This window comes from Hippopotamus amphibius, chromosome 8 (assembly GCF_030028045.1).
Source record: "Hippopotamus amphibius kiboko isolate mHipAmp2 chromosome 8, mHipAmp2.hap2, whole genome shotgun sequence".
NCBI classification, from domain to species: Eukaryota; Metazoa; Chordata; class Mammalia; order Artiodactyla; family Hippopotamidae; genus Hippopotamus; species Hippopotamus amphibius.
This window is the reverse complement of record NC_080193.1, coordinates 42,268,067-42,289,276: the sequence shown is the minus strand read 5'-3', so window position 1 is coordinate 42,289,276 and position 21,210 is coordinate 42,268,067. Positions and strand designations below refer to the sequence as shown.

General features: G+C 37.9%; 1 protein-coding gene across 2 annotated transcripts in view; it reads left to right on the top strand.

The window, feature by feature from the left end:
- MAP3K2 (mitogen-activated protein kinase kinase kinase 2) overlaps positions 1-10,280 on the top strand; it is a 94,678-nt gene extending 84,398 nt beyond the window's left edge. For both annotated transcript variants that reach the window (XM_057744767.1, XM_057744766.1), the window contains one exon: positions 1,352-10,280. In XM_057744767.1, coding sequence (XP_057600750.1) covers positions 1,352-1,577 — 226 coding nt within the window. In that variant the 3' untranslated portion in view covers positions 1,578-10,280. The remainder of the gene's footprint in view (positions 1-1,351) is intronic.
- The last annotated feature ends 10,930 nt before the right edge of the window (positions 10,281-21,210 follow it).

The window sequence follows — 21,210 nt, the reverse complement described above, 5'->3', positions numbered from 1 at the left end:
ACCTAAAGCCCATCTCAGAACGATTGTATGAGAATCTCTCAAGAGTGGGGCCTAGGCAAAGATTTTTGAAGTGTTGTCAGGGTTGAGAACTACAAGTCTACTAAAGGAATAAGGAATAAAAACCATGCCTTCAAAGCAATTTGAAAGCACAAAGTTAAAAAAAAAAAAAAAAAGAAATATGATAAATTTCTTTCATCTTATCTTGGGAAAAGGAGAAGGGAAGCACCTATTAATTTCTCATTATTTTTTATCCATTTTTGATTGCCCACATCAAGTTTAGCAAACATCCCATATTGGAAGTTATGCAAACATGTTACCCAAATTGAAATTCTCACTACTTTACATTTAGAAAGCTCTTTTAAAACAATACCAGCTTTCAGAAAGAAAAGTTTGCATAGATGTTTGTCAGCTGTTTGTTCAACTAAAAATGCACTAGAAAGCATTTTATTCATAAGTTATTACAAAACAATATTCATTTCATGTACCACAAATTAACTTTTTGGTGCAACAAGAGGAATATTTGAGTGTTTCCCATCTGTTTCTACGACTGTCAGAATTCGTTGAAGTGTAGAATTCAAACAAATTTTTCTTCAAGACTGCATACATAAAATACTTCCTCAATAACTGCACTATATCCTTAACAAATCCCTATTGGGAGGTTCAGTAGTAACTGCAGGCATATTTATCTTTAAAACAGCTTTTCCTCATTTTTCAGGTTTGGGAATGATATAACATCAGGTATGGAAAATGACATTTTTCCTCGAGAATACATAAATTCACTTAAAGATGTCTCCTCAAATTCAGAAAACCCCGTTTCTTTAGCCCTTTCTATCAGGTCTTCACATCAGTAGATGTTAACCACCTCACTCTTGCCCCAAAGCTGTCTTCTCTCAGGCTGTCTTCATTTGCGCCTTCAGTGTCTGCCAGACAATAGGTGCTGAGGGACTCTCCTCAGTAGCAGGAGGGGGCCGGTGCCCTGGAGCAGGTGTTCCCACCTTCAGGGTGCTGGCCGCGGTGCTAGCCGGGCCAACCGAAGTCACCTCCTGCGTGTTTTTGACGCTTTGCAGCAGCGGCACCAGGACGCTGCGGGGCTGCCCACCTTGAAAAGTCGGAAAGTGAAGAGTGGGGAGGATGAGCCGCTTCCAAGGCATGTGGAACGTCCACCTGGCCTTGGACCCTGGAGGCTCAGTTACAGTTTTCTGTAATTACAGCCTTTTAATGAAACTTTATACTTGAAACCAAGTCGTATATAAATGTATATGAACTTCACACCTGTTTCTCATTTTGTAGTTAGTTAACTGACTTTCATGATGATATTTTTTAAGGTATTTTTTTTTTTATTTCTTCTTAGGAGCGTGGGCTGTACTGTGGTAGAAATGCTAACTGAAAAGCCTCCTTGGGCGGAATTTGAAGCAATGGCTGCCATCTTTAAAATCGCCACTCAGCCAACGAACCCAAAGCTGCCACCTCATGTCTCAGACTATACCCGAGATTTCCTCAAACGGATCTTTGTAGAGGCCAAACTGAGACCTTCTGCTGATGAACTTTTAAGGCACATGTTTGTGCACTATCACTAGCAGCCAGTAACCTCTCCTGTGCCTCTACCCAGCTCCCATCTATTCATTCACCTTCTCTCTGACTGCACTTTTCTTTTTTTATAAAAAAGAGAGATGGGGGAGAAAAAAAAGACAAGAGGGAAAGTGTTTCTCTTGATTCTTGGTTAAATTTGATTAATAATAATAGTAACCTAAATTTTTTATATTTAATCTTTTTTTCCCTTACAAAAACTTGAAACTTCTTTTTTTTTTTTTTTTTAAATTTGTATAATGTACTGATGTGGTTCAGAGACATAAAGCACTTTAGTACATAGTCACTCTTTTTAGTACAAAAAAATCATTTGGAATACCTAAAGATTGTAGAGTCTTTCCCTGTGTCACTGACAGATTGGCAGTGGTGGGGAGACATGGAAAACAAGCAGAAGAAAATGATGTATAATTTGTAGTTTTTAGTGATAGTATTTAAAATAGATTCTCATTTGTGGGGTTGAGCCCTAAACTTGAGTTTAGGATAGGTACTCAACTTAAAGAATATAGGTTCCTTCTTGTATCTGTATTCTTTAGATCCTAACCTCTGTCTACCAAGCTTTTTGCTCAGTAGAACTCTTGATAGAAAATATGAATCTCTAGAAGGTATGTTTATTTGTTAATCCTAACCAGTATAATAAACAAATACACTATAATAGATCCATGTTACTGGAATCTGTAAACCTTGAGGGATAGCTTTCTGCTTAAAAAAAAAAAGATATTGTTTTATTTTAAAGCAGATGTGGGAAGTCAGTAAGCAAATCCAAATCAAAAGACAAAAGGAGATTACTCTGATTAAATGTGTGAGCAGTAGTAGAGACCACATTTGCCAGTCAACAGAAATAATGAAAATAAGAGCTAAGTGTTATTTAGTGTATTTTAAACTGTGTTCTTTACCTGAAGGGGAAAGTCCCAAAATTAAGGGGCAGGAGAAAGAATCAAAATCATGTATACTATATCTTCCTGTTTCTAGGTCTTGATTCCCCATAGATAACATTCTTTAGGAACTAAGAGTTTAACCCGGAGTATCCATGTGTTAGAAGCTAGTGTCGTGATATAAAACCCTTGTTCTTTGGATCACAGAATACTAAAGCACCTCAAAAAACAGTTATCATGTAAAATAGTGGTTTTCATGGCTGGGGTGAGGATAATTTTGCTTGGCATTTGGCAATGCCTGGAAACATTTTTGGTTGTCACAGCTAGGAGGGTGCTAGAGGGATCTAGTGGTTAGAGGCCAGGGATGCTGCTACCCAAACTAAAATATACAAGACGAGCACCTCCAGCCCCCCAGCAAAGAATTATCCTGCCCCAGTTGTTAAAAGTGCCGAAGTGGAGAAACCCTGATATAAATACCAGCCCCAGTTATAAATGAAAATGGCCATTTACAAAGCAGGTTCCTTGCAAAAAGTAAATTTCAGAGTGATGTAATACATGAGGGTTTTACAAGAGCAGATACCACTACTTCAGGTAGAGGGTGAATGAACTCAACAAACAGCAAGTAGCAATCCTTTCCTTTCCAGCTGTATATTGCACCCAAATCAATAACTTCCATTTTAGACACAAAATGAACTTAAACACGGAGCCTGTTGAACTCAGTCATCTGTATGTATTCTTTCCTCAAAAGTCAATTCCTAATTGTGGGGAAAAAAAGCATATCAAAACAAAGCATTAGCTACTTTATAAGAAGGTTAAAAACTGCCAGGAATTTCTAGTATAAGAGCAAGGACATTAAGTGGAAAAAGACAGCTGGGAAACTCCCACTATCTCTAATGGACTTGTGCTACTGAAAACATGAATGATATCAGTAATTTGGCCACTTGCAATTTTTTTCAACGTATTAAAGCAAGTACTAAGTACTTTATTTTTAAAGGTCTAGAAAATAGTATTCTTCCTGGAGGCCCTAAATGTGATGTCTTTCATGGGATTCATCAGGGACTCAGGTATTTTATTTTCTGGTAAAAGATATGCTTGTTTAGGAACTCTTTTAAAATACTTTGTTTCTGAAGTTAAGTAGATCTTGATTTACTGTATCAAGGTCCTATCTGGCATTCCCTGTAGGAATATTTGAAATTCTATTAGCTAGTCTGAGAAGAAGTCAAAGCACAAATATAGTTGTTAAAGCTTCTCCCATACCCTTGCAATGAAAGGAAGCAGCTTGCAAGGAAGGACATGAACTACTGGCCTCCTCCCCCTGAAAAATCAACTGCCAGATCTTGTGCTATAAACAGAATCCCCAAGGATGTGGATCTATTATAATTTCCTTATCTTTTATGAGTGAAGGCATCTCTTCTACTTGAGCAAGATCATGGTATCTGGACCAGTGGGCTTTTCCTTTGTTTCTTTGTATTGTGTGGTTGTGATTTCCTTTGGTTCATTTTTGGTCTGTCAGGGTAATCAGCAGTGCAAAAGATGAGACAAATGCTCTTTAAAGAGACATCTTGGGAGACTGTGAAACCCAAAGCAAAATTGTTTGCTTTTTTTTCAGTCTCTTTTTCTTTTCAAAATGCTATAGAAAATAAAATCATCTGAAAAGAAACTACTACTTTAACACTGCTGCACAAGACCGTTGTTTTATAAGAAAAATATTATTAGCTATGGAAAAGTATTTTTCTTTATGTAAAGACTTAAAAATAGACTAATAGTTTATAGAGTTATATAAAAACGTGATGTGAATTTATTTCAGACAAGTTGTAATGGTACCAAAAACCACAATAAAAGTTAATATATATAAAAACTACTAGAACAAAAAAGCTTAAAGTGGGGTGAGGTATGAAGACCAAAATTAAATTTTAAAAATATTTTGAAAGGGAACACCTCTATCAGGGGCAGTTGAATATAACACTCCAATTTTTTCTTTCTAATAATGGTATGGATCAACAAATGAAATTTGAACTTTTTAAGATGACTCTAAATGTATTTTGTTTTTTAAATGCACAACTGATTCTTCTATACTGTAATGTTTCTTTGCTGAGGCTGGAAAATGACCAGACTGCTAACTTTGTGCCTTTAAAATGCATTCTGCTTTGATAGTGGCAGACTTTTTGGTGCTGGAGAAGATTCACTGGCAGTCTTATATGTGCTTTTCAGGAAATATCTTTCTACTTAGGCCTTGAGAGATTCAAAATGGCATGACTTAGGCTTGGACCAAATATAAGATTTTTACATTGCAAAATGTATTGAATAAAAGGGTTGAAAAATATCATAATGACTAATGGAAGTTTTGATGGTAATTCTTTAAAATGTATTTAAAAATACACAGACTTTGAAATTTTCAGTATGACTATCTTTAATTTTCCTCATTTACAAAACATGTTTCTAATCTATAAAATGGTTAAAGACTACTGCCTTAGAAAATTTTCAAAGGCACAGTCAACCTTAAATAATTTATATAAGAGGTTGAATTGTTAATGCACAGGCTAAACTATAAAAGAAAAATTAAAACTTACTTCATAGTAAATTGAATTGGCTTTCACTTGGAGTCTTTATCTTATTCCCAATAGAAGCTACATTAAAAAGATGAAATTATTTCTTTAGAGTAGCTTTCTCTGCTACTTCAGCTGTTATCTGTGTCAGGTCTGGTGTGTCGTATTTCTGAGATGGAATTGTTACATGATACATGAAATCACTGAGAAAATCAAATCTGAATAGTTTATAGGGACAACCAAGCTTGGGTGCAAAAGCAAAGACGTTCGCCAGATTCAAACTCCTTGGCCCACAGCAGAGTTCTTTGTCAGTGATTTCATTTGGGACCAATAGCTTGATATAAAATCACCTGGTGTCAACCAACTATAGGAATCTATTGAGGTGAATCTTTTTCATTTGCTTACTCAATATTGTGGCTTATTATGTCGGGTACTAAATTAACTTATCCTTAAGGAGGTCACAGTCTAGGAGGAAAAATGGGCAGTTATTTATTTTTATGGCATATCCTAACTTTGAAAGTTCAGCAACGATGTTTTTAAATGTTATTTCTTATGAAGTGAGGGGAAAGCAATTTTGGGTAACCGTTGACTATTGTAAACTAAAATATCATTAACAGCAGTGATTAAAAGTATCCCCAAATTGGAGGGATCCGCATAGGTCAGGCAGCCTCTCTCTCAGGACTCCCTCTTAAACAACCCAGCCTCTGCTCAAACAGTTCCAGTGATGGGGGGCATTTATTCGATTACAGAGTATTTTTTCCTGCTTTTTCTTTTAAAGAAAAAGATAATTTCTTTTGGTCTAAATTGTTAAAATACCCAAAACGTTTACTAGAAATTGAATTCTGTCAACAGTGTTATTTATACTAAGATCAGGAAAATTTCTTGAGATCTTATTGTTTTATATGAAGCTTGGCCTTTGTTACAAATGTAATGTTCATATTTATTTGAATTTTAAGATTGGTTAAACTGTTAACGAAAAACAATTTAATTGTTAATTTTTCGTAGTGCCTTTTTCTCTGTATGCCTTAATTTTGTTTTATATCAGTAATAATTCAAGTTACCCACCGAAATGAAGGTTTGTCCAAAATCAGTAGGCTTGAAGAGTTCATTTGGCCTTAGACTGCGTATTGGCCCTTAAACATTTCCTAATGCCTGCTTCCTCCTCCTACCCTTTTCTACCTCTTTTTTTTTTTTTTTAATACGTTAGAAGAGAAACATTAGCATTGTTCTGTGATAGACATATTGCAGTTTTACTAGACACAAATTCCAAGATAAGGATAGAAAGAGGTATTCTAGTTCTAAAGAGACATAGTACATTGTTTTCCAGGTTGATTACTTGATTTTCAGTCACACTGGCACTGTCCAACTTCTTTGTATATCATGGTTCAGTTACAATTTTCAAAGCGGAACTAGAAAGGTGGTTTTTGTCCTAAAGAGATCGTTTAAGTGGTTTACAAATGTTAAGGGAATGAGACTTAGGGCAATGAACAAGAAGTCCAGGGATAGCAAATTCTAATCCTTACTTTTTAACTAACATTTTGACTAAAACTTTAGCTTACTTTTCTGTGAAGTGTGTGTGTGTGTGTGTGGGTGTGTTTGCATTTGGGGCAGGGGTGGGAAGGGAGGAAAGGTGTGAATGTCCAATTAGATTAGTCTCTGTTCTTGGAAGAACAACTCAGATGTGTATGACCTACTGATGATGGAATGCCAGCACATTTTCCGCAAGTAGCTAGTAGAAACGGTTGTTTAATAAAGGTATTTATTGTAAATTGCCAAGCTCTTGGTTGCTAAAAGTAGATTAAAATTGAATTTGTATGTGTGTTAATAGCTTATATATAATTCTTAAATAGAAAGTAATTGGTTTCGCATAGTTCTTCATGAGCTCTTTGGAATAGAAATTCTGCCAGACATTATCAAAACAAGCTTCCTTAGCTTACCAGGTGTTCAAAAGGAAATTGTTTTATACCTCTTTTTGGTTGGCTAGGGAAGGTGTGCTGTGAAGCCACTGTTCCTACTTCATAGTCATCTTTAGCTTTGCTTTGACTTCTGGCACAGTCTGGACAAGATGCCATAATAAGTGTGAAAGTATCAGGGCCAACCATCTCTCCGTACTCACCTTTCAGAGCTATAGATGGTAGTGAGCTCTCTGGGGAGTCTAGAGAACCTTCCCTCGGTTATGGTGAGAGTGGACATGATGTTGTGTCAGAAAGTTGAAGGAGGAGTCATAGCTATCGTAAAGAAAAGAATAAATTTTTTCTGTTGCCTGTATACAGTCTCTTATGTAATTCTTCATGTTTTTCATAATTGTGCATTTTAATTGACAGTAATGACATTTTTAATAACAGCAAAGGCATTAAATCAGTGAGTACTATTATCCCTCACGCCTGATGACTTCTTGTTTGTATTTACAATCTGTATTATCAGAATCACTTTAAACCAAAGCTTTTATATTCTCTGCACACATAGCCAAAATGATTAGCACTGTTACTTCTGCCCACCTGTAAGCTAATCATATACAAATGATAAAACAGGTACTAGTAGAATTTGTATTGCAATCTATCTTTCAAGTTTAAGGACAGGTGCTCAGTGTTTGCATGTAGACATGCAGAATTTACTTCAACTATTATGAAACTATATAGATATTACGAGCTTGAGCTTGTACACGTGCCATTCTTACTAATGTCACTTGACCATAGATGCACATACATATACATTGACATATGATGTCTCAGGTTGGTGGCGTACTTTCTTCCTAGTGTCTTAACGTTTATGAACCTATGTTTGACTTGAGGGGCATATCAGGAAAGCTGTGAAGAAAAGTAGGTTATGGACTTTTTGTGCCATAGACATTTTGGAACGTAGGGACAAGTCTGCTCTCCAGCATACATGCAGAATTTGTCCCCAAGTAGGATTTCTGAGTCCCTTAATGCCAGTTGAGAACAGTAAAGTTTGTGACTATACTGAAAAGCACTTTTGTGTCCACTTATTTATGTAACTAAACTATTGGTGATTTTAGCATTAGTGTTACTTGGAGGGGAGAGATAAGTAACAAAATTATATCTTAACTCTGTTAGATACTTAGACTCCAAAATGGATTTGTCATGTTGTCATATTTTCCAAAGACTTTTTTCCCACCTGGAATAAGAAGAGAGAGCTAGTGGAAACATTTGAGCTGGAAAGATTTATGGGCAAAAGAAAGTAGGCCAAACCCTTGCAATATACCCTGTTCAAGTGAAAGTACAGTGTCTAAGGATAAGAATACTTCTTTAAAAACAATTGTTTTTAATACAATCTTAATTAGTAAGTAAAAGGTTTACATTTTTTCTATTGCTGTTGGTTTTAAAATTTGCTACCCTGCATTCTGAACTATTATAAAAGAGTTAATACCAAAAATACTTTTAATGTCTGACATCTCTTACATTTCACATGGTTCTTTTTATTCAAATATCATTGTAAATAAAAGTAAACTTGGATGAATCTGAGAATAAACTTTTAATTGTTGCAAACTGATTATCAATTTGTAAATTTACCCTTTGACCTAATGTACATTTTTAAATGTAGCCATTAAATTCTCTATATTTAATCTATTAGTTTCTCTCTGTAAACGTTTTTAATCTCAGTTGAATGCTGGACAGTTTATAATTCTGTACAAAGGTGTTCTTTTCCTATCAAGGTTGACTTTTTTGCACATTTTTGGAAATGTTTAATTTGTACACTGATTTACTACTCTGACCAATAGTCGTTGATGGGTGTATGAGCATCATGAATGCGTGCATTGAACTACTGTCTGTCTCTGCGTTTAAACTTCTTTCAAGATGTAGCCATCAGTAACTGCACTGCTATTACTGACTTAAATGGACTTTCTTGCTTTTACAAAGTATACTTATCTATGGTTCTATCTTTGTTGAAGAACTCAGGAGTTCAACATCACTTTCTGATTTTATATGTATTCTATAATCCATGCCTAAGTTGAAAGTATGCTTGTAACTCTGTGTATCAGGGGATGTGTGTGTGGAGATGTCTTTTTCTGTCTGTAGGTACATGTATATATCCCAGTAATTTCTTATTTTCATTTCTACATTTTTATGAACTTGTTTTATAAGGGTACTGTTTAGTTAGAATAATTAAATATATATAAAGCTTTCTGAGAGATTATTTACTATATGAATATATTTTCAGCTGGCTGATCAAAAATATTTTTTTAATTTGGTTTTTAACCATTCAAAATGTATTTGTATTTCCACAATTGGATGCAGATTTACTTAGATATCTTATCAATTAAAATACTTTTGCAAAGAAGAACATTGAATTCTCTTTGAGAATTCTATGAAATGCAAATTAAGAGAAAAAAATAGGTTTTAAGCAGTAGCAAAAACACTGTCCACTAAAACAGTCTTTGAATTCTCAGAGCTCTGAAAAAACGTGAGAAACTAAATTATCTTGAAGAGATGTCAAGGTTTTTATATCTCCAGTTGCTGTTGGCCTGTCCTACTGTTGTCTTTGAATATTTCCTTTATTCTAACCCCAAAGATTTCAACTTTCAGTTTTTTTCTTACTGGGCAAGGTCAGACCTCATCCATAATATATTGACAAGTTGTGATTCTGTGTAATTGACTGTAAATTGGTTTAGAAATGTCCAAACATACATTGTGTCTTGATACCGTACTGTGTGTTTTAAGTAACTGGCAGAAAAAGAATTGGGAATTAAATTTCCAACCTGACAATGTTGTTGTGCTTAAGGAAAACCTTGTTTTTTAATATGCGGTACCATGTAAAATCACTTATGTTAGGAATAAAGTCCACTGTTGAAGTTGAATGTCACTAAGATTATTATGTTATGAGGAGCCGGTATGATTAGAAAAACCTACCAGAAGCCAGATACAGTGTGGTATGTGCCACATTTCATGCACATTTTGACTTTGTGTTCATTCAAAATTGTGCTTGTAAAAATGTATAAAATTTCTGAGTTTTACAGTTTTTATGTTCTTGTTTTTTCTTGCTGATAAATAGCTTTTCTTTTTAATCTAATGTGAAAGAAACCATGTTTATATTTTGTTAATGATCAATGGCTTTGTTTATATGGAAATTTGTATATTGTTGGCACACATCTTTGTTTAGATTTATCGTGCATGAAGGCCTGCAATAATTAGCACAATGAAAACTGCTTTTTATTACATGTTCATTTTCTGAAAGATTGTGGTGCAAAGGCTTACTCTAAGTAACCTTCTGGACTATGGAATGAATATAAATGAATGGCACTTTGAGTGTTAATAAAGCTGATATTTATTTCCACTGTGACTGCTTCGTCCAGACCTGTTCGTGGACACAGTGTGTTCACAGTTGTCTCTTCTTTGCCCGAGTTGATCACTTTCTAGGAGACCAATAACATACCAACCTAGAAACGTTGCAAGTAGATCTTCCCAGGATACATGTCTATAATGTTCTATTCAACATGCTCTGGCATATTTCTCAGGTTATTTTGATTACCCAAATCAGAAATTAACGGTGATTAAAAACAGAAAGCCTAGTGTCAGAGGGTAAGGAGTGGATGCTCGCTCCCACAGTATTGGAGATGCATTTAGGATAATACTGTCATGTAGAGTGCAACTTCGCAAGGCAAGTCAAAAACCTCAGAATCTTGTATATCCTCTGACCCAGCAGTTTCGTATGTAGGAGTATGATTGCAGATGTGCTAAAATATAGCCATAAAAGCTCAAAATTGAGATTCTACATGTCCAACAAATACTACAAACTGGGTGGCTTATAACAAATTTATTTTCTCAGCTCTAGAGGCTGTAAGACCAAAATTAAGGTGTCGGCAGGGCTGTGCGCCCTCAAACCTGTAGGGGAATCCTTCCTTGCCTCTTCCTAGCTTCTGGTAGCCACAGACTCCTTGGCACGTGGCTGTAACTCCTCTCTGCCTCTTATCTTCATGTGGTGATCTCCCTCTGTGTGTTTCCGTTTTTTTAATTAGGACACCAGTCATATTGGATCAGGGCCCACCCTACTGACCTCATTTTAACTTGATTACCTCTGTAAAGACTATTTCCCAGTAAGGTCACATTCTGAGGTACTGGAGGTTAGGACTTCAAATACTTTTTTGTGGGGAACACAAACCCATTACAGTCTGCCCTATGGCCTCTGAAAATTCGTATTTTCCCAGGTACCAAATACTTAGACCCCATCCCAAATTCCCCGAAAGTCTTAATCATTCCAGTATCAACTCTGAAGTCCAATACCTCAAGTAAACCACATCAACTCAAATATCATCATATATATTATGCAAATCAGTTACGGGTAAGAGGTATGATTCATGATGGAGCAAAACTCCTTCCCATCTGTGAACCTGTGAAACCAGACTGGCTATCTGCTTCCAAAGTACAATGTGGGGCAGGCGGAGGACAGACACTTTCATTCCAGAAGCGAGACATCAGAAGGAAAAAGGGACACGAGTCCCAAGCAGGTCTGAGACCTAGCAGGGCACATTTCAGTAGATTTTAAGACTTGAGAAGAATCCTCATTGGCTCTGTCCTAAGGAGCCCACAGGAGTGGTTGCACTGCCCCCTCAGAACCAAGAAGGTGGCCCAAAGAGTCAGCAGATCTGTACCCTGGCCTGTTTCTTCCAGGCTTGTGGTGGGAACAGCAGCCCTCTGGCATCTGAACTGCCCTCAAGTCATTCTTCCCTTTTCTTGAAGGATAACACATTTGCAGCAGAAAAGCTCTATCAATCCCTTTCCTGCCTGTAGAAGAATACCTGATGTCTACCAGCCTTTCTTCATATTGTCCCATCTCTGTCCTCTTCCAAGCGTCAGGGTTTCTGCTGATAGTTGATTGGATCCACAAATCACAAGCCTAATCTAGCAAACGGTTGTCCAGCTGCATCCTTGGTGTTTTCTCCAGAGCATCCTTTCTAGTTATTTGCCATATGGATAGGCTGAGAACTTTCCAAATCTTCAAATTCTGGTTGCTTTTTGCTTAAAAATTCCTTCTTCAATTTATCGCTTTCCTCTCACACTTTATACTTAGAAGCAAGGAGAAACCAGGCCACACCCTCAACTTTGCTTAGAAGTCTTCTCAGGTTATCCAAATCTTATCCAAGTTTATTACTTACAAGTTCTCCTTTCCACCCAAGGGAAACAGTTCAGCCAAATTTTCTGCCACTTTATAACAAGGATCATCTTTCATCTGGTTTCCAATAACATAATCCTCATTTCCATCTGAGCACTCAGCGCGATCACCTTTAATGTCCATGTTTCTACCACCCATCTCTTTAAGGCAATCTAGATTTTCTCTATCATGCATTGCAAATTTCTTCCAGCCTCTTACCCATTATCCGATTTCAAAGACACTTCCACATTTTGGGAAATTCATGACAGCAGTTCCCTCTACCAAAATCTGTACTAGCTTGGGTTCTCAGAGAGACAGAACTTCTGTGTTGCAGTCTGGAGGCAGAATTCCTTTTTCCTTCAGAAACTTGTCTTTACTCTTAAAGCCTTCAACTGATTGGATGGGGCTTGCCCACATTATTGAGAGAATTCTGCTTAAATTAAGTCTACTAATTGTAAATGTTAATTGTATCTAAAAAAATATCTTAACAGCAACATCTAGACTGTGTTTAACCAAACAACTGGACACCATACCGTAGCCAATTGACACATAAAATGTCCATACAATGGAATTCTTCATCACCTATTATCGACTGAAAGAAAGCAAGTTACATGAAATGTATAGTTCGATCCCACTTTTTGTTTAAAAATACTTAGAAAAAATACTGGGAGAATATATATGTTGCTCAAGTGGTGGTTATTACTTTTGCTTGTCTGTAACTTTAACACTGCTATGATAAATGTGGGTGTTTTTGTTTTGTGCAAAATACTTTCTTCCCCCCCCAGCTTCATTGAGATATAATTGACATAAAACATTGCATGTAAGTTTGAGATGTACAAAGTGCTGATTTGATACACTTACATATTGCAATATGATAACCACCATAACATTATCTATCACATAATTACCATTCCTTTTTTTGTGATGAGAAGATTAAGATCTAGTCTCTTAGCCACTTTTAAGTATTTAATATGGCGTTATTAACTATAATCACCATCCTGTATATTAGATCCCCAGAACTTATTCATCTTCTAACTGGAAGTTTTACTCTTTGATTAACATCTCCCCATTTCTTCCTCCACCCTATGGAAACCACCACTCTACTCTCTGTTTCTATAAGTTCGGAGTTTTTAAGATTCTACATATGAGTAATATCATATAGTATTTGTTACAAATGGCAGGATTTCCTTCTTTCTCATGGCTGAATAGTATTCCATTGTATATATAAACCAAATATTCTTTTTCCATTCATCCATTGACAGACACTGAGGTTGTTTCCATATCTTGGCTATAGTGAGTAATGCTGCAGTAAACATGGGAGTGCAGACGTCTCCTTGGCACCCTGTTTTTATTTCCTTTGGATATATACCCAGAAGTGGATTGCTGGATCTCATGGTAGTTCTATCTTTAATTTTTTGAGGAACCTCCATACTGTTTTCCATAGTGACTGCATCAATTTACATTTCCACCAACAGTGTAGGAGGGGATACTTTTCTCCACACCCTCTCCAGCATTTGTTATTTGTAGACTTTAAAGAAAATTTTTATTGGAGTTTAGTTGATTTACAATCTTGTGTTAGTTTCTGCTGTACAGCAAAGAGAATCAGTTATGCATATACATATACCCGCTCTTTTTTAGATTCTTTTCTCCTATAGGTCATCACAGATTATTAAGTAGAATTCCCTGTGCTATACAGTAGGTCCTTACTAGTTATTTATTTATATATAGTAGTGTGTATATGTCAATCCCAATCTCCCATTTATTCCTCCCTCTACTCCCCCCTGGTAACCATAAACTTGTTTTATACATCTGTGACTCTATTTCTGTTTTGTAAATGTTCATTTCTACCCTTTTTTTAGATCCCACATATAAGCAATATCATATATTTGTCTGTGTCTGCCTTACTTCACTCAGTATGACAATCTCTAGGTCCAACCATGTTGCTACAGATGACATTGTTTTGTTCTTTTTCATGGCTGAGTAATATTCCATTATATGTATGTGTACCACATTGTCTTCATCCATTCCTCTGTTGATGGACATTTAGGTTGCTTCCATGTCTTGGTTATTGTAAATAGCACTACAATGAACATTGGGGTGCATGTATCTTTTTGAATTATGGTTTTCTCTGGATATAAGCTCAGCAGTGGGATTCCTGGATTATATGACAACTCTATTTTAGGATTTTTTTTAAAATTTAAAAATTTATCTATTTGTTTATTGGCTACATTGGGTCTTCATTGCTGCATGTGGGCTTTCTCTGGTTGCAGCACGTGGGGGCTACTCTTCGTTGCGGTGCACGTGCTTCTCATTGTGGTGGCTTATCTTGTTGTGGAGCATGGGCTCTAAGCACATGGGCTTCGTAGTTGTGGCTCGAGGGCTCAATAGTTGCGGGTCATGGGCTCTAGAGCACAGGCTCAGTAGTTGTGGCACACGGGCTTAGCTGATCCGCAACATGTGGGATCCTCCTGGTCCAGGGATCAAACCCAAACCAGCGTCCCCTACATTGGTAGGTGGATTCTTAACCATTGCGCCACCAGGAAAGTCCCACCATCTCAAAATTAATGGCAGTCACAGAACTTCTGGATCCTGCTAGTGTTGGAGGGTCTCCTGCAGAGGCAGGGGGTGGTTGTGGCTCATCATGGGGACAAGGACACTGGCAGCAGAAGTTCTGGGAAGTACTCATTGGCGTGAGCCCTCCCGGAATCCACCACCAGCACCATCAAAGAGCCTGTAAGCCTCAGGGCTGGGTCACCTCAGGCCAGAAAACCAACAGGGAGGCAACTCTATTTTTAGTTTTTAAGGAACCTCCATACTGTTCTCCATAAAGATTGTACAATAACATTCCCACCAACAGTGTAGGAGGGTTCCTTTTTCTCCACACACTCTCCAACATTTGTTTGTAATTTTTTGATGGTGGCCATTCTGACCCGTGTGAGATGGTACCTCATTGTAGTTTTGATTTGCATTTCTCTAATAATTAGTGATATTGAGCATCTTTTCATGTTTCTACTGGCCATCTGTATGTCTTCTTTGGAGAAATGTCTATTTAGGTCTTCTGCCCATCTTTTGATTGGGTTATTTGTTTTTTTGATATTGAGCTTCATGAGCTGTTTGTATATTTTGGAGATTAATCCCTTGTCAGTTGATTCATTTGCAAATATTTCTCCCATTCTGTGGGTTATGTTTTCATTTTGTTTATGGTTTCCTTTGCTGTGAAAAAGCTTTTTTTTTTTTTATAAATTTATTTTTATTTATTTAATTTATTTATTGGCTGTGTTGGGTCTTCATTGCTGCACACGGGCTTTCTCTAGTTGTTGCAAGCGGGGGCTACTCTTCGTTGTGGTGTGCAGGCTCCTCACTGTAGTGGCTAGTGGCTTCTCTTGTGGAGCACAGGCCCTAGGTGCGTAGGCTTCAATAGTTGCGGCACATGGGCTCAGTAGTTGTGGCTCACGGGCTCTAGAGCACAGGCTCAGTAGTTGTGGCGCATGGGCTTAGTTGCTCTGTGGCATGTGGAATCTTCCCAGGGCAGGGCTTGAACCCTTGTCCCCTGCATTGGCAGGCGGATTCTTTACCACTGTGCCACCTAGGAATTCCATGTGCAAAAGTTTTTAAGTTTAGGTCCCATTTGTTTATTTTTGTTTTTATTTTCATTGCTCTAGGAGGTGGATCCAAAAAGATCTTGCTGCGATTTATGTCAGAAAGTGTTCTGCCTATATTTTTCTCTAAGAGTTTTACAGTATTCGGTCTTACATTTAGATCTTTAATCCATTTTGAGTTTATTTTTGTGTATAGTGTTAGGGAGTGTTCTAATTTCATTCTTTTATGTGTAGCTGTCCAGTTTTCCTAGCACCACTCATTGAAGAGACTGTCTTTTCTCCATTGTATATTCTTGCCTCCTTTGTCATAGATTAGGTGACCATAGGTGCGTTGGTTTATCTTATCTCTGGGCTTTCTATCCTGTTCCATTGACCTATATTTCTGTTTTTGTACCAGTACCACACTTTTGGAGAGAAGCGAGAGACCAAAGGAACCATAACTGATTTAATGAGTCACTCGCAGTTTCACTGTACCAGCCGTGCGTACTTAGACACACATGGCTTAATCTTTGAGACAAGTATATGCTACTGGCAGGACCAACCAGGTATGTTATTTGTAGACTTTTTAATGATGGCCATTCTGACTGGTGTGAGGTGATGCCTCATTGTAGTTTTGATTTGTATTTCTCTAGTAATTAGCGATGTTGAGCATTATTCATGGGTCTATTGGCCTCTTGTGTGTCTTCTTTAGACAAGTGTCTATTTAGGTCTTCTGTCCATTTTCTGATTGGGTTGTTTGCTTTTTTCGTCATTGAGGGGCACAAGGAATCCCTTTCCTCCACATCCTTACAGGCATTTGTTACCTCTTGTCTTTTTGACGATAGACATTCTGACTGGTGTGAGATGATACCTCATTGTAGTTTTGATTTGCACTTCCATGATGATTAGTAATGTTGACATCTTTTCATGTATCTGTTGGCCATTTGTAGGTCTTCTTTGAAAAAAAGGCCTTTACAGTTCCTCTGCTCATTTTTAAATCAAAATTTTTTGTATTGAGTTGTATGAGTGCTTTACATGCTTTGGATATATTAACCCCTTATCAGACATATGGTTTACAAATATTTTCTCCCATTCTGTAGGTTGCCTTTTCATTTTGGTGTTGTTCTTTTGCTGCACAGATTTTTAGTTTGTTATAGTCCCACTTATTTATTTTTACCTTTTTTGCTTGTGCTTTTGGCGTCATATCCAAAATGTTGTTGCCAAGACCAATGTCAAGGAGCTTTTTCTTGTTTTTTTTTTTTTTTCCCCTATGGGTTATATGGTTTCACGTCTTATCTTTATGTCTTTAATCCATCTTGAGTTAATTTTTGTGAGTGGTATAAAATAGGGGTCCAATTTAATTCTTCTGCATGTGGTTATCCAGTTTTCCCAACAAAATTTATTGAAGAGATTAACCTTTCCCAAATTGACTATTCTTGTCAAGTATCAGTTCACAAAATATTTTTTTAATTATGAAAATGTCAGATTAGTCATTCCTCCTCATCAACTCCTTCAGTAAAATTAACTAGGTTTGCCAGTTAGAGCTTAAACAAAGGCCATATGTTTAAGGCCATTATTTCTTTTCTTTTCTTTTTTTTGATATTCTAAAGTTGGGATAGCTTTTTTTTTAAATTTTATTTATTTATTTATTATTTTTGGGAGGGTACACCAAGTTCAATCTTCTGTTTTTATACACATATCCCCGTATTCCCTCCCTCCCTCGACTCCCCCCCCCCCCCCCCGAGTCCCCCCTACCCTCCCCGTCCCAGTCCTCTAAGGCATCTTCCATCCTCGAGTTGAACTCCCTTTGTTATACAACAATTTCCCACTGGCTATCTATTTTACAGTTGGTAGTATATATATGTCTGTGCTACTCTCTCGCTTCGTCTCAGCTTCCCCTTCACCCCCCGCCCCCCCCAAACCTCGAGTTCTCCAGTCCATTCTCTGCATCTGCGTCCTTGTTCTTGTCATTGAGTTCATCAGCACCATTTTTAGATTCCGTATATGTGAGTTAGCATACAATATTTGTCCTTCTCTTTCTGACTTACTTCACTCTGTATGACAGACTCTAGGTCTATCCACCTCATTACATATAGCTCCATCTCATCTCTTTTTATAGCTGAGTAATATTCCATTGTATATATATGCCACATCTTCTGTATCCATTCATTTGTTGATGGGCATTTAGGTTGCTTCCATGTCCTGGCTATTGTAAAGAGTGCTGCAATAAACATGATGGTACAAGTTTCTTTTGGGATTATGGTTTTCTTTGGGTATATGCCCAGTAGTGGGATTACTGGATCATATGGTAGTTCTATTTGTAGTTTTTTAAGGAAACTCCGAATTGTTTTCCATAGTGGCTGTACCAACTTACATTCCCACCAACAGTGCAGGAGAGTTCCCTTTTCTCCACACCCTCTCCAACATTTGTTGTTTCCAGATTTTGTGATGATGGCCATTCTGATCGGTGTGAGGTGATACCTCATTGTGGCTTTGACTTGCATTTCTCTGATGATGAGTGATGTTGAACATCTTTTCATGTGTTTGTTGGCCATCTGTATGTCTTCTTTGGAGAAATGTCTGTTTAGGTCTTCTGCCCATTTGTGGATTGGGTTATTTGCTTTTTTGGTATTAAGCTTCATGAGCTGCTTGTATATTTTGGAGGTTAATCCTTTGTCCGTTGTTTCATAGGCAATTATTTTTTCCCATTCTGAGGGTTGCCTTCTAGTCTTGTTTATGGTTTCTTTCACTGTGCAAAAGCTTTTAAGTTTCATGAGGTCCCATGTGTTTATTCTTGATTTTATTTCCATGATTCTAGGAGGTGGGTCAAAAAGGATCTTGCTTTGATGTATGTCATAGAGTGTTCTGCCTTTGTTTTCCTCTAGGAGTTTTATAGTGTCTGGTAAGGCCATTATTTCTTATTTCCTCCCTCCCTCCCTCTCCCTTCCTCCCTCCCTCTTTCTTCCTTTCCTCCCTTCCTCCCTCCCTTCCTCCCTCCCTCCTTTCCTTCTTTCTCTCTCTCTCTCTTTCCCCTTCTCTCTCCTTTTTTTTTTTTTTTTTTTTTGCCACACCATGCAGCTTATAGGATCTTAGTTTCCCAACCAGGGATCAAACACGTGCCCCCTGCAGTGGAAGTGTGGAGTCCTAACCACTGGACTACCAGGGAAGTCCCAAAGCCATTATGTTTATTTCTCAGATTAAAAAAATTAAAGAATTAAAAAAATTCAAGATGCAGTTAGAGATTAATATTCAATGATACTCATTACAGAGCTATTTATGATAGGATAACCTGGAACTATTCCAGTGCCCCCAAATTAGGGTTTGACTAAATAAATTATGATGTTACCCTACAACAGAAAATTAAGTAGTCATTAAACATTCATTTTAGTGAGAGGTGAAAAAAGCTTATGTTAGGAGGATATAAAATTATATGTCCAAGCAACATCTTCTTGGTATTAAAAACACCTACTCACAGGAAAAAAGCCTGGAAGAAAATAAACCAAAATGTAGATAGCTAGGGGTAGTGTTATGTATGATTTAAATAGACTTCACCATGCTTTTCTCTGTCTTCCGAGATTTTCACGTGGCATGTATTACTTTAATCAGAGGGAAAATATAAAAATGCAAAAGTCAGTTTTAGCAGTGTGGTTCCTCCACTTCTTGAGGAAGTGAAATTCATTTAGAGCAGGGAACAACAAAGCTTTGATTTACTGAAGGCCATTTAGCTAAGAACTGATCTCTGCATTGCAAATTCTGTGGCTGAGTCTTGGTCTTCCATTTGCTCAGCCGATTAGCAGCATCTAACTCGGTAGGTCACTTCCTCGACCTTGAAATGAAATGAATGAAAGGACTTCCAGGATGCCCGATTTTCCTGTCTCACTGACTGCTCTTCAGCTGGCATTGCCCAATTCTCCATCTTCCATTCTCTTCACTGTGAAATGTTCCCAGATGTTCTCTTCACCTATGTTCATTCCCTAGGTAACCTCACTCAGTTCTATAGCTTCAACACTATAGATATATCAATTCCCAAACTTATTTTCCTGAGTCCCTGACCCTCAGACTTCCATCCAACTGCCTGCTTGACACTTTCTTTGATTATGCAACAGCTACTTCTATGAACTGTATCCTCCCCCAAATTCATACATTGAAGTCTTAACCCACAATGTGACTGTATTTGAAGACAGAGCTTGTGAGGAGGTGATAAAAGTTAAATGAGGTCATAAAGGTGGGGCCCTAATCTAACAAAGCTGGTGCCCTTATGTGAAGAGAAGACACCAGACAGCTTGCCCTTCCCTCAGTCCCCATGTAAGGACATAGCAAGAAGGTGGCCATCTGCAAGCCAGGAAGAGAGCAGGACCTTAAGCTTGGACTTTCAGCCTCCAGAATTGTGAGAAAATAGTTTTTGTTGTTCAAGTCACATCGTCTGTGGTGTTTTGTTATGGCACTTGGGCAGGCTAATATAGCCACTCACATTCAATATATCCAAAACCAGTGTTCAAGTCTGTACCTTCTGACATGGGAGGAAGAGGCTTGCGAGCCCCTGGGAGAGGATGCTGCTGAGGCCTGGGAGCTGCCCCCACAGATTGTTTCCTTCAGGTGTTTCAAGGTCTGGGGAAAGGTGCAGCCTAGCAGGGACCCATACTTCCTGGAAGGACAGTGAGGATCTTGGCCAGTGGGGAAATTGGTTCAGAATGACGACCCCACGCGTGGGGACCACTACCCAACCTTGCATTAGCATTCCTAGACAGAGCTTTCTCAATAGGTGGCACCCCCCCCCCCCCCCCCCCCCCGCCCCGGGGTCCTAGCCCTCGCCAGCAGCAGGCCAGTGCCACACTGGGTGCTGCTTAGTCCCTTAAAAAAAAAAAAAAAAAAAAAAGAAAGAAAGAAAAGAAAAAATCTGTTCTTTCCCTGAGGTACATCATTTTTGCAGTTGCTCAGGTCAAAAAACTTGCAGTTTTCCAGTTTTCCTCTACTCCTCTCTCTCACCTTCCATATCTAGTCAGTCAACAAATCCTGTGCTAGCTTTAAAATATACTCAGAATGGAACCACTGTTCATCACCTTTACCCCTATCACCCGAATAAAGCCCATGATTTCTCAACTGGAGGGCTGCAACAGCTGCCCTTGACCTTGACAGCAGTTAGAGTGATCCTTTAATGCTAAATCAGATAACTTCTCTGCTCAAACCTCTCCAGTAGCTTCTCATTTGACAATAAAATCCAAAGTTTTTGCAATCACCTACAAGGCTCTACATTAGTTGTTCTCAAAGTTGAGCATCACAGTCTTCTGGAGGGCAGGATGGTTGCCCCCACCTGTGGGATTTTATGATTCAGATATTCTGTGTTCGTGCCTTTCGAATCAGTTTTAACTAGTTTCCATATGATATCAGTGAGCCAGGGGATCCCATTTTGAGAATAAGTACTCTCCACGACTGTACTGCCTCCTGTCCCCCACCTCTCTCAGCCACACTGCTCCCCCTCAGCTCCCCGTAAACGCCCAACCTGTGTCAGCCGACCCCTAG